The sequence below is a fragment of the Nannobrachium achirus genome (genome assembly GCF_963921795.1).
Source record: "Nannobrachium achirus genome assembly, chromosome: 17".
Lineage (NCBI taxonomy): Eukaryota > Metazoa > Chordata > Actinopteri > Myctophiformes > Myctophidae > Nannobrachium > Nannobrachium achirus.
In genome coordinates this window covers 10,791,858-10,805,080 of record NC_137824.1, presented here as the reverse complement: position 1 = coordinate 10,805,080, position 13,223 = coordinate 10,791,858, and the positions used below count along the sequence as shown (strand labels likewise).

The 13,223-nt window shown below is 46.2% G+C and overlaps 1 protein-coding gene across 1 annotated transcript; it reads left to right on the top strand.

Moving 5' to 3' along the window:
* Positions 1-338: 338 nt before the first annotated feature.
* Positions 339-1,469, top strand: LOC308302251 (chemerin-like receptor 1; the record flags this gene model as incomplete). Its single annotated transcript, XM_080746509.1, has 1 exon — positions 339-1,469. The coding sequence occupies one exon, from the start codon at positions 339-341 to the stop codon at positions 1,467-1,469; it is 1,131 nt and encodes a 376-aa protein (XP_080602635.1).
* Positions 1,470-13,223: the final 11,754 nt, after the last annotated feature.

Sequence of the window (13,223 nt, the reverse complement as noted above, 5' to 3'; positions counted from 1 at the left end):
CATTCTCCATAAAAATTTGAAAGGCAAAACAGGGAAAGAAACCTGTGGAAAGAATTTGTTAGCAGGACATTTTCAGGAAAAGTGCAAGTCAATGCGGAAGATTGAAATGGCACATCGGTATTACATGTATTTGTTTGATTTAGTAAGGGAGCTATAAGTGTCTTGGTGGTGGTGATCATGAGTGCACTTGATCGAGTATTCATTGATCTTTAGAACATTTTATCAATAAAACAAATCCCTGGCACCAAATATTTTTCATGTTTAATTATAATACATGACGTGTTAACACAATGTGTGTACCTTTGTTTTGTTTTGTTATCTTAGGTTCTAGGACAACGATGGAGATCATGACCACAACTGTGGTTCATCACAATAAAGAGATGGATCCATCGGGTGGAAACGTCTCTTTCTGGGAAGACATCGAAGACGAACAACACATCGAACTCAACAAGTCCCTGAAGATGGTGTCCCTGGTCATTCATGGCCTTGTCTTCGTGCTCGGCGTGTTGGGGAACGGGGTGGTCATCTGGGTGACGGGCTTCAGAATGAAGAAAACCGCCAACGCCGTTTGGTACCTCAACCTCGCCGCGGCCGACTTCCTGGTCACGGCGTTCCTGCCCCTAGGCATCACGTACACAGCTCTGGACGGCCACTGGCCTTTTGGAACATTAGTGTGCAAACTGAACAGCACCGTTCTCTTCACGAGCATGTATGCTAGCATCTACGTCCTGGCGGGCATCAGCATTGACAGATGCGTGTGCGTGGTGCGGCCGGTGTGGGCCCGGAACCACCGCAGCGTCAGGAAGGCGTCTTGGGTGAGCCTGGGTGTCTGGGCTCTGTCCTTGGCTCTCAGCTCCCCTTACTTCATCTTTAGGGAGACGCGGCCCTCCATCCGCGATAAGGACATCGTCTGGTGCTACGACAACTTTGCGCTCACCAACGACTACGGCCCGCCCGAAGTCATTCAGCTGTGGAAATTTCGTTTCGGGGTCATGGTCATCACTCGCTTCCTGGTGGGATTCGCGGCCCCTTTCACCGTCATCGTCTCCTGCTATTCCGTCGTCGTCTGCCGACTCAAGAACAATCGCTCGCTGGCCGGCCAGTCGGGTCGTCCCTTCAAAATCATAGCGGCTGTTGTCGCTGCGTGTTTCCTGTGCTGGGCCCCCTATCACGTCATGTATCAGATTGACATGGTGAATTTCCTGGCGACAGACTACAGCCAAACGGTGCATCACGTGGTCACGATCGGGTTTCCCATAACCACCGGCCTGGCGAGTCTCAACAGCTGCCTGAACCCGCTGCTGTACGTGTTCATGGTCCAGGGTTTCAAGGATGTGTTGTACGGCAGGTCTGTCCTGAAGGCGCTGGAGAAAGCCTTCACTGAAGAGCTACCTCAGGGACAGGCCAACACTTCCACAAACCCGGGGAGCAGCCATCAAGAGACTGCCGTGTCCGAGACACAGGTTTAAGGTTGCGTCTTTGAATGCACTTTAAAGACCCAGTGAAATGGCTATTTTGGGCATTTTATTTTGAAGTTTCAGTCTGAAACATAAGCCTGTGTGTTTCTGAACCAATCAGAAGGGACCAGCCCTTCAGGCATTGGAACGTAAAATCGGAGTCATGTGATGCCTAATGTTTTGTTTGTAGCCATCATTAGCAAGGCAGAGGTACACGACCAGGCTGCCTCTTGTTCAGAATGTTTTGTTACCAAGTTGCTTATTATTCTAACCTATAATGTTTACAGATACATATTCTATTGTGCTTGTTAGGTTTACAATGAGTAATACATAGTTTGGAAGTCATCTTGAATGAGATTCAAAACGGAGTAGCTCTGTAATTATTAAAAATAGCTGTGTTTGGAGGAATGCGCAGCAATGGGAATCAAACAGGTGAATGTAATCAAGGTTCATTTATATTCAAGAGGACCTGTCTATGTCATCACACAGCATGTTTCTGTTCACAGGAAATAATCAACAATGGGCTATTTAGGGACTTTTGATATAAACATAAACAATTATGTATTTTCAGTTTTTTTGGGGGGGGATCTAGTGTTAGGAATGCCCATACCACGGATAAGCTCTAAAAGTGTGAAAAATGTATTTTTCATTTCACTGTGTCTGTAATTCATGTAGAACTGTAAATGACATTCCTTCTCGTTCTCCAAGATTGAAATGAGGATGAAAAATATCGCTAGCAATAATGTTGAACAGTAAAAAGAAAAAATGTTCTCTTTGACATGCACATTATATATTTTTGTTTATTTTCCCTCTTTATTTCTGCTGCTCCCTCCTTTTATTTCCTCTCCCTTACTGAAAAAACTATTAAAATGAGCTTGTGCAAAATATAATATGTCACCGATTGCTTTACACACTGTAAACCAGTGATAATAATAAAGTTATTCTTCATTCATGTTTCAGAGTTCGTAATTGGATGCAGTCATAAAACACTTTTTAATGTTTTGTGTGTCTGTTTGTTTTGGCCATTGGATTAGCATTTAGCAGGACAATGATCACTGCAGAGGTGGAAAAAGTACTCACATTGTTTTACTTACTAAAAGTATCAATACAGCAAATGTAGAAATACAGTAAAAGTCCGATATCTAAAAAGAGGACTTGAGAAAGTACAAAAGTATTGGTATCAAAATGTACTTAAAGTTCCAAAAGTTGAAAGAACTAATTATGCAGAATACTACTACACATCTAGGATCAAAATATTGTACTTTTACTCCACTACATTTATTTGTTACTAGTTATTTTGTAGATTGATTATCAAACATATAATTTTCCGAATGTCTGTCTGTCTGTCTGTCTGTCTGTCTGTCTGTCTGTCTGTCTGTCTGTCTGTCTGTCTGTCTGTCTGTCTGTCTGTCTGTCTGTCTGTCTGTCTGTCTGTCTGTCTGTCTGTCTGTCTGTCTGTCTGTCTGTCTGTCTGTCTGTCTGTCTGTCTGTCTGTCTGTCTGTCTGTCTGTCTGTCTGTCTGTCTGTCTGTCTGTCTGTCTGTCTGTCTGTCTGTCTGTCTGTCTGTCTGTCTGTCTGTCTGTCTGTCTGTCTGTCTGTCTGTCTGTCTGTCTGTCTGTCTGTCTGTCTGTCTGTCTGTCTGTCTGTCTGTCTGTCTGTCTGTCTGTCTGTCTGTCTGTCTGTCTGTCTGTCTGTCTGTCTGTCTGTCTGTCTGTCTGTCTGTCTGTCTGTCTGTCTGTCTGTCTGTCTGTCTGTCTGTCTGTCTGTCTGTCTGTCTGTCTGTCTGTCTGTCTGTCTGTCTGTCTGTCTGTCTGTCTGTCTGTCTGTCTGTCTGTCTGTCTGTCTGTCTGTCTGTCTGTCTGTCTGTCTGTCTGTCTGTCTGTCTGTCTGTCTGTCTGTCTGTCTGTCTGTCTGTCTGTCTGTCTGTCTGTCTGTCTGTCTGTCTGTCTGTCTGTCTGTCTGTCTGTCTGTCTGTCTGTCTGTCTGTCTGTCTGTCTGTCTGTCTGTCTGTCTGTCTGTCTGTCTGTCTGTCACAGCGTTTCTCCTCAGTGGCTGGAGCAATTTATCTGAAATCGCATCACCATTAGCATATGAACACACCTGACATAACTGTGAAGCCCGTTTGTCACTTTCACAAATCATATGCTGTATCTTAGCATTTTTGTGGTGTATCTTTATCTATTCTGCATCTAGCATGAGGCATATCTATTCTGCATCTAGCATGAGGCAACATGTTTAACCAGCTCTGTGTGTGGTTGTCTGGCCATGTTACAGATGTTGTCCAAAAATCATGCAGATCGGTACACAGTATCTCTATAGCCATTAAACAAAACGGGTATTTCTTACATTGATGCTCCTACATATTATCATGCAAGCACCAGTTAAAGTTACTTTCCATCCCTCATATACTGTGTGCACACTGCACATAATTTCGGAGCTCATATCTTTGAACGGGTAAGGGCTAGTTATTACCAAACATGCATTAAACCCATTCCCAGCCAACTTAAGATATGGATGTGCGCTAATAAAGCCCGGAAATAGCTATATTTTATCATCATGATAGGGTATAATTTCATTGTTTTCAAAGCCATGATGATAAACCACCACAAAAAGACCACTAGAGTGCGCCATCGTAACACTAAAACCTTCAGAAGAAACCATGTTTAAACCATGATTAAAGGATGGGAAAGTGACGTCACTCCATTGACTCACAATGGGAGATCGGCGGCCCGCCATCTGTGCTCAATCCTGTTCAATTTGTGCTTGATCGTCTAAAACCACCATCGGTCTGGGAAACGGATCGTATACAGACGCCACACAGAAAATTTCCGAATCAAAATCCGACCTAGTGAAGCTGTGTAAGGGTTGGATGGTTTGCATTGAGCCTAACGGCTAGCAGATGCTATTGTAAACAGGAAGGCCTGGTTTAGCGGTGACGTCATAATCGTATCCTTTTTTTTTTCAAGGTCTCGTGTTATTACCAGCTGAAGGTAAGGAAACCGATTTGCTCTGTCTATTAACCCAAATAAAAGCTTAAACAATGTTTTTATATAAAAGTCGATTAAAGTCGATCGGCAGGGACGTCCATAATGACATAGTCGATCTAGGAGTCGACCGGCGCTAAGTGAGTTAACCACTTCAGCCCTGTATACATTTCGACATTTGAAAATGTACAATTACAATTTAGGCACTTTGCAGACACTCTTATCCAGGGCGACTTACAATAAGCATGGTCATACATACATCAACATCATTACATCAAATGCATAGCAATATCAATCTTGAAAAATGTCAATGTATGTAGACCAAGCATCTAATCAGTAAAAGAAAAAAAAACTTTATAAAAACCTAAAAATGCTGCTCACAATGTGTCGCGCTGTGGCGCATTGTGAGCTTGTAGATTGTCTATTTTCGAAAGATTTCTTGACATTTGAAAACTTGAAATGGGACAATCTGCATAATGAGTACTCTATACTTTTGGTACTTTAAGTACATTTTGACGCTTTTGTACTTTTGTATTTCTACTCAAATTAAATTTAGAATTCTGGACTTTTAATTGCAACAGAGTATTTCTACATAGCAGAGAATGTTAGAGAGGCAGGGGCTGACATTTCTAAAAGGGCCTTATGGTGAAAATATAAAAAATAGACGACTTCCAAGCAAACGCGTCGCAGTGTAGGTCGGCTATTTTCGCTTGCTTGACTTCTACACAGAGAGGGCAATTCTTTCAACATAAGACGCTGCATTCAATTTCAGGAGAGTTAGGACGAGGCAATTCTCTTGAATGCTGCCTTCAGGTATGGCATGGAAAGAGGGCATTTGCATTTATTTCACCATAGTAAAAATAAACTAAGGGGCAGGGGCTCAAGCCCCCTCTGATGTCTATGTGTGCACGTGCCTGGTCCACGACGACTAAGTGGAGACTAATTACTGCTGCCCTCGTATTGTGTGTAACGCATTCTGTCCATTCACTTCAAAGTGCTGCGAGGGCACTTTCTACTGTGCAGCATCTCTCTCTCTCTGTGTGTGTGTGTGTGTGTGCAGATGGCGGTGGAAGCTGGAAGCTGCTAATTGGTTATAATTAGTGCTCTTGACGAGCTTCTATAGGCTTCTGTAAGTGCCGGGGTCGCATGTGGCGGCAGCGCCGTTTAGTTTTACAACTACTGTTATACCACTGAGTGTGTGTGTGCATGTGTGCGTGTGTGTGTGTGTGTGTGTGTGTGTGTGTGTGTGTGTGTGTGTGTGTGTGTGTGTGTGTGTGTGTGTGTGTGTGTGTTAGAGACAAAACCCCAACATTCACTCACTATCAATAACATCCCACTCAGAGTGTATGAACGCCACGAAACATACAACTACCTCGGCCACACATTTAACATCGCCAGCGAGTGGAGTGCGCAAGTGGACGAGATTGTGAGCGAATACACAACCAGGCTCGACCTTATCCACTCATCCCCCCTGCTCCTCGTTATGAAACTGGAGGCTATTGGACAGGTGGCAATGTCCAAAATACAACATCTTTTTGCCAATGTTCATATCCCCAGGAAGGTCCTGTTTGAACTGAATAACAAGACAGTGCAGCGAGTGAGAGAGTGGTTCGGCCTGAATACACACACAACACGAGACATCATATTCCACAGTCAGCGTGAGGGAGGGCTAGGGGTTCCCGATATTGAATGGACATATATTTCCACACGTCTCTCCCACCTACTCAACATGCTTAACAGTGATGACCGGAAAGTCAGAGAGCTTGCCAGAGCCTCTCTCCTCCTCGACATGGAGCGGCGCAAAGAGACCTGCCCTCCAGCTTCCTCGGTTTCAAAAAGAAACAAAGTGGAAAGCTGGACACCAACGCAGCTGGATTTGGCGTAAATTCTGACTGGCCGGACTTAAATGACTTGTGCAATTGGAGCGACGTCTCCATTCATTGGAGACGAGACGACGCGGAGCCTGTGCGCGCAACGGAGGCTGTCATTAGTGACCAAGCCGTCTCTGTGTGCGCAACAGTCCGCCGGGACGACGGCACGTTGTGCGCTCTGCCTATATTAAGCGCCCGCACGCATCTCCTTGCGCTACGGGAACAAAAGCGGAGACAGCGCTGGACGGGACTTAGGCTGCAGGGGAAGGTTGCCTGCCTTCAATCAGCTGACCACTCAGTGTCCCATTCAATCCTCAAACACGCAGCTATTGATGAGGAGATCCTCATCTTCATTGTGAAAGCACGTCTACAGGTACTGCCCACCAAACTCAACCTCTCAATCTGGTATCCCAATAAACATGACTCTTTCTGCCTACACCATGGACAGCAGCACATGATAGAGTCTATGTCTCACATCTTCAATGGTTGTCACTTTTAGGACTTTACACATAGCCAGAGATGACAGAATTGTCATAATGAAATCAGTTTGTTCCTCTTCTTCTGCTGTGTTCCACCGTAACATCCCAGTGAAACCACACATGTTTGAAAACAATAATCCTTATGCTTTTGTAAATATTTCTGCAAATACACCCGATATAATTAAAATTGATGAGGAACGCAGGGAAGTTGTCCTACTGGAAGTAGGCTGTACTTTTGTACTTTAGCCTGGAGGAAGCCTTCCTCACTAAGCAGCTGAAGTATCAGCCACTAGTACAGGCCATTACTCAGATGGGTTACAGTTGTCAGCTTGTTGTCTTTATATTTGGCAGCTTAGGCCATGTCCATAGGCTAGTGGTCAGGGGCCTGAGGATAATGGGGTTGTCCAAGTGCAGAGCAAAGCAGCTGGCTAAGTACTGCTCAGTCTCCTCCATTATAGGCAGTCGCTGCATTTGGAGGAGGAGGTGCTTTTTGTACCCATAAAAGTGATGTTCTTTTTTTTTTTTTTCAGTAATTGCATGCTAAATATCCTGCTTGATTGTAAATAGTGATGCATGATCATATTCATCTGGCAACTGAAAATATTTGAGACCTTGTTATGTACTTTGTAAAATGTGGACTCAAATAAATAATTAAAATGTGTGTGTGTGTGTGTGTGTGTGTGTGTGTGTGTGTGTGTGTGTGTGTGTGTGTGTGTGTGTGTGTGTGTGTGTGTGTGTGTGTGTTACTACTAAGCCCATAAAAGCTTAAGACATGCTACAGTACAACCAGCTATCCAGAGTTTCTACTGAAATCTTTAACATGTCCCTGTCATTGTGTGTGTGTGTGTGTGTGTGTGTGTGTGTGTGTGTGTGTGTGTGTGTGTGTGTGTGTGTGTGTGTGGTACCCATTATGTTTCAAGGAGACCATGCTTGTACCCATTGCTAAGATAAAGACCTGTCAACCGTTTCTTAACGATTACCGCCCGTTGCCTTGACCTCTGTTCTCATGAAGTTCCTGGAAAAACCTGGTTATGTCATACATAAAACATATTACTACTGCTGCCACCGATCCATTACAGTTTGCTGTTGTAAGGAAAATAAATCACACCCAATGTGAAGTGAGCGGTGGTCATAACGTCGTCAGACTAGGATTTGAGTCTAGGAGGTACAGGCTATGCTACACACACACACACATTTTACTATGGCAAAACGCTGAGGAAGAAGGCTACAGACACACGCACAGTCCTGGGGACTGATTTCAGTCTTGAGGATTCCATGGGGTCTATTTCTGAGATCAGTAAACAAAAAAAGCAGTTATTATTTCAGGACATGAGTATTTGAATTGGCCAGACTAGTAATAGAATACAACAGAACTTCAGAAGATACTTCTATAAAATGAAGCATGGATTGGCACACACACATTCAGGGAAGGCAGTTCAGGGAAACACCTAGCCTGGTTTCAGGCGCTGAATCTCCAGCCACGGCCCTTTAAAAATATGTTTCGGTGATTCAGGGTTCTGGTGACTCTCTCAAAGAAGAGGTTTTCCTCGGTTGAAAACCCGTACGGCGAATCAGTGTCGCTTCAACTCGATGACGTCGGGGCTTGTGAGCAGCGGGGGTAGGGTTTTCCCAGAACTCATGTGCGATTCCAAATAACCCAGCGCCGCACCGTACATTCCCAAACATAAACATCGCGTAGGTTGTATCAATCTCGCTATGAAACATAGCAGACATGTTTTGTTGTGTTTGATTACTAGTTTGTAGCGCTCCTATTCTGCCTGTTTCTTTGGTTAGCAAGTAGGATGCAACAGGCTAGCCAGCCACATAACACCAATAACAACTACGTCATCTGCTTTGCTACTGTTGTGATTGGTCAGGCAGTGAACCAATAATAATAATAATAATAATAGCTGGAATTTATATAGCGCTTTTCTAAATACTCAAAGTCGCTTTACAGTATGTGTAAGTGTGTGTGTGTGGCAGATAAAAAACAACAACTTTATTAGAAAAAGAAAAACTATGAGATACAATAAGAGCTAAGCAACAATAAAAACAATAAAAACAAGAGTACATCCAAGATCAGCTGGGGTAGGCAATGCTAAATAGGTGCGTTTTCAGGGCGGTTTTAACACATGGGTGACTAACAGGTCATTTTGGCCGATTTTGAGATTGCAAAGTGCAATAACTCTCCCCGTGAAGGTCTCAGAAATTTCCCCTTCCATGACTTTTCCTAAATACTCAAGATATATGTTCTTGTTTTTTCCCCCTTCTGAAACATTTCCCCCTTCTGAAACATTTCCTAAGTATGAAATAATTTTTTTTGCCCAGGAGAGCAACACCTCTTCCCTTGCTGCCAGCAGGGGTTCTATTGTCAATAGAACAACAGACAATAGAACCCCCGCTGGCAGCAGGGGAGGAGGTGTTGCTCTCCTGGGCAAAAAGGGAGAGAATTTACCTGTCAATTTGACCTATAAATGCAGTCAGAGTGGTAGTTTTTTATTTTCAGTCACCCGAGTGTTAAAGGTGGGGATGGTGGGGGCATCTCTGATATGTTTGGGGAGTTCGTTCCAGAGGGTGGGGGCGGCCACAGAGAAGGCCCTGTCACCCCAGGTTCGGCGCTTAGGCTTGGGGACCTCGAGGAGGCCAGCCTCACTGGACCTGAGTGAGCGAGTCGGGACGTATGGCGTGAGGAGGTCAGTGAGGTAAGGGGGGGCCAGGTTGTGCTGTGTTTTGTAGGTGGTGAGGAGTATTTTGAAGTGGATCCGTTGTTTGACAGGGAGCCAGTGGAGGTCATGGAGGACTGGTGTGATGTGGTCTCTGGAGCGTGTGCTGGTGAGTAGGCGGGCGGCTGAGTTTTGTACATATTGGAGTTTATTGAGGGTTTTGGAGGTGATGCCATATAGAATGCTGTTGCAGTAGTCCAACCGGGATGAGATGAAGGTGTGAATGAGGGTTTCGGCAGCAGAGAAAGTCAGGGAGGGGCGGAGGCGGGCGATGTTGCGGAGGTGGAAGAATGCGATTTTTGTTATGTTATTTACGTGGGGGAGGAATGAGAGGGTGGGGTCGAAGATTACTCCTAGGTTGCGGATGTGGGTGGAGGATTTGACAGGGGTTCCGTCGATGTTCAGTGAGAAATCTTGAGTTGAGCGGGTGAGAGTGTCGGGGCCGATGATAATGATTTCTGACTTATTGCAGTTGAGTTTTAAAAAGTTCTTTTGCATCCAGGTTTTTATGTCCGTAAGGCAGTTGGTGAGAGTGGAGTGGGTGGCTGCGGTGATGGATGTGGTGGAGAGGTAGAGTTGTGTGTCGTCGGCGTAACAATGAAACTGAAGACCATGATGGCGGAGGATTTGTCCAAGGGGTAGGATGTAGATGGTGAAAAGTAGGGGACCGAGCACTGAGCCCTGGGGGACTCCGTGGGTGACTGGGGCAGTGGAGGAGGTGCAGTTATTGATGGAGATGAAGTGATGGCGGTCGGAGAGATATGACTTCATCCAGGAGAGTGCTGTGCCAGATAAACCGAGGGAGGAGTGGAGGCGTGAGATGAGGATGGAATGCTGGATTGTGTCGAAGGCTGCACTGAGGTCGAGGAGGATGAGGATGGAGAGGGAACCAGTGTCGGCAGAACGGAGGATGTCATTGGTGACCCTGAGTAGAGCAGTTTCGGTACTGTGGTGTGAGCGGAATCCGGACTGGAAGGTTTCGTACAGGTTATTGGAATGTAGGTGAGTTTTGATTTGTGACGCAACTGCTCGTTCCAATATTTTTGAGAGGAAGGGGAGGTTTGAGATGGGACGGTAGTTGTTGGGGGTGTTGGGGTCAAGGCTGGGTTTCTTGAGGATGGGGGTGATGGCCGCCAATTTGAGGGCAGGGGGGACAGAGCCAGTAGACAGGGAGGAATTAATTATGCTGGTGATCAGTGGTGTGAGTGAGGGGAGGCAGGCAATGACGAGGGAGGACGGGATGGGATCAAGGATGCAGGTGGAAGCTTTCATACCTGAGGTTATGGAGAGTAGGTCAGGTGTAGTGATTTCTGCAAAGGCGGTGAGTGGGTGGTTGGAGAGATGAGGAGGGTCGTCAAATTCAGGGGGAGGGGGGGTGGTAGGAGAGGAGGTGGCCAGTTCAGCGTGGATGGTGTCGATTTTTGTTTGAAAAAATGATAAAAAAGATTCGCATTTACTGGTGGTGAATGAGGTGGTGGTGGTGTCAATGGGTTTAAGAAGCTTGTTTATTGTGGAGAAGAGTGTTTTGGGATTGTTGCTGCCGGATTGTATAACGGAGGAGTAGTGGGTGGTGCGTGCATTGTTTAGGGCATCTCTGTATTGTTGTTGGTGTGATTTGTAAATGTCGGAGTGGATGGTGAGACCGGTTTTCTTTGCAAGCCTTTCAAGCTGCCGGCCCTTAGCTTTGAGTTGGCGGAGGTGGTCAGTGTACCAGGGGGAAGAGTGAGTGTAGGAGACAGATTTGGTTTTTATTGGGGCGAGCTGGTTGAGGCAGGAGGTGAGTGTGTGGTTGTAGCTGTTAACTAGTTCAATGGGAGAGGGGTTCTGGGTGGGAGTATGAGTGGGGATGGTGTCAGTCAGTATGGTGGATAGAGAAGAAGGTTGGATAGATTTCATATTCCGGAATTTTATGGAGCGCTGTTGCTTGATGAGGGGGGTGGGGATGTCAATGTCCAGAGTGAGGGCCAGGTGGTCAGAAATGGCGTCGGAGAGGTTGGAGCTGGTGAGGTTGCTGATGGTGATTCCGGTGGTGCAAATCAGGTCCAGGGTGTGTCCTTTTTTATGGGTAGGGAAGTTGACGTGTTGAGTGATGTTGAAGGAGTTAAGGACGTCAAGGAATTCAGTGGCAGTTTTGCAGGAGGAGGAGTCTACATGAATATTGAAGTCTCCAAGTAATATTACAGATGGTGATATGGCAGAGAGTTGGGTGAGAAATTCTGAGAGGTCTGAGAGGAATGCAGGGTTGGGTTTGGGGGGGCGGTAAATGACTGCAGTAACCAGGGGTTTGGGGCCAGGGAGTTTGAATGATTGGTGCTCGAATGAGGAGGGGGTAGAGATGGTTACAGGAGTGGTTTTGAGGTGCTGGCGGTATATTGTAGCTATGCCACCAGCATGACCAGTGCGTGGTGTGTCCATGTAGATGTATCCGGGGGGTGTAGCTTTGTTGAGTAAAATGTATTCTTGTGGTTTTTGCCAAGTTTCGGTTATGCAGAGAAAATCTATGTTATTGTCCGTTATGAATTCACTGAGTGTTGCTCCTTTTTTATTGAGTGATCGGGTATTGAAAAGAGCAAATTTGAGAGTTGGGTGAAATTGGATGGGAGGGGGGGCTTTGGTGAGTGGTCGCAGATAGGCAGAGCGCACGTGTGGATTGTTGTTGTTGTGATGACGTATGACGTTGGTGGGGGCGGAGCGGTAGTTTGTCCAGAGTGAAGGGATGCAGTGGTCAGTGCGGGAATGGATAAACTTTCTTCGTGAGCTCCGGTGGATGTATCTGGGTCGTCGGAGTAAACCGTGTGTTTTGATAGCTGCTGTGATGTGGGATGGAGTGGTGATGTTTTTGTTTAATGCCAGGAGAAGAGGAGCGGAGAATTTGAGTGGCATGCTGGAGGCGATGGATGTTGTTAGCCTGAGGTCGCTTGCCGATGGCCGCACACTTGTTGGCCAGAGATGGTAAAATAGGCACAGCGCGATGATCCGCAGCATGACAGAGGAGGAGTGAGGAGTTGGCGAAGAGACTGATCCGTGGAAAAAGTAAGAGGACTGCAGCGTGTTGTTGTTGTTAGTAGCTGTTTGCGGAAGCTGCCGCCTGCCGAGGCTCTGCTGCCTGGCAGTGGCTAGCTAGCAGAGCCAGCTATGAAGTTATCGATCCCTGGGGGGGACTGTGACTGGCTGCCGGCTAGCCCTGAAGCCGCCAGCTAACCAGCACGAAGAGCCGCCCGGGAGGGTCCCGGGTGCCGTGTCCCCAACTGACGGCAGGGAGAGAGCTGCACTACAAGGCGGGTTGCCGGCTAGCCCTGAAGCCGCCAACTAACCACGCCAGGACCGATGGAAAGAAGTCCACAGGTGTATCCTCACAGTCAGTGGCAGTAACGTTGCAGGGCACCGGTGGATCGGTAGACCGGTAGCCAGGTGAATCGGTGGAGCCAACGGGTAAGTGAAGCAGAACGTCTGTCGGGTTTCGTGGGGTGGCGAGGTAAAAAAACTACTAAACTAACTAAACTAAAGTAGACACTAAAGTAGACACTGGCATAGAGGATTAAAAAGACTAGAGCAAAACAAACAGGCTAAAACACGTGAAAAAGCATGAAACTAACATTTAGGAAGGAGAAGCGGCGACCAAGCGAGACGCCAGCGTCCTCTCACTTCCTCTGAGAGGAGGAATCAAAGAAGACTGCCTCTTTGGCAACGTCCATCCCAGAAACTGCTG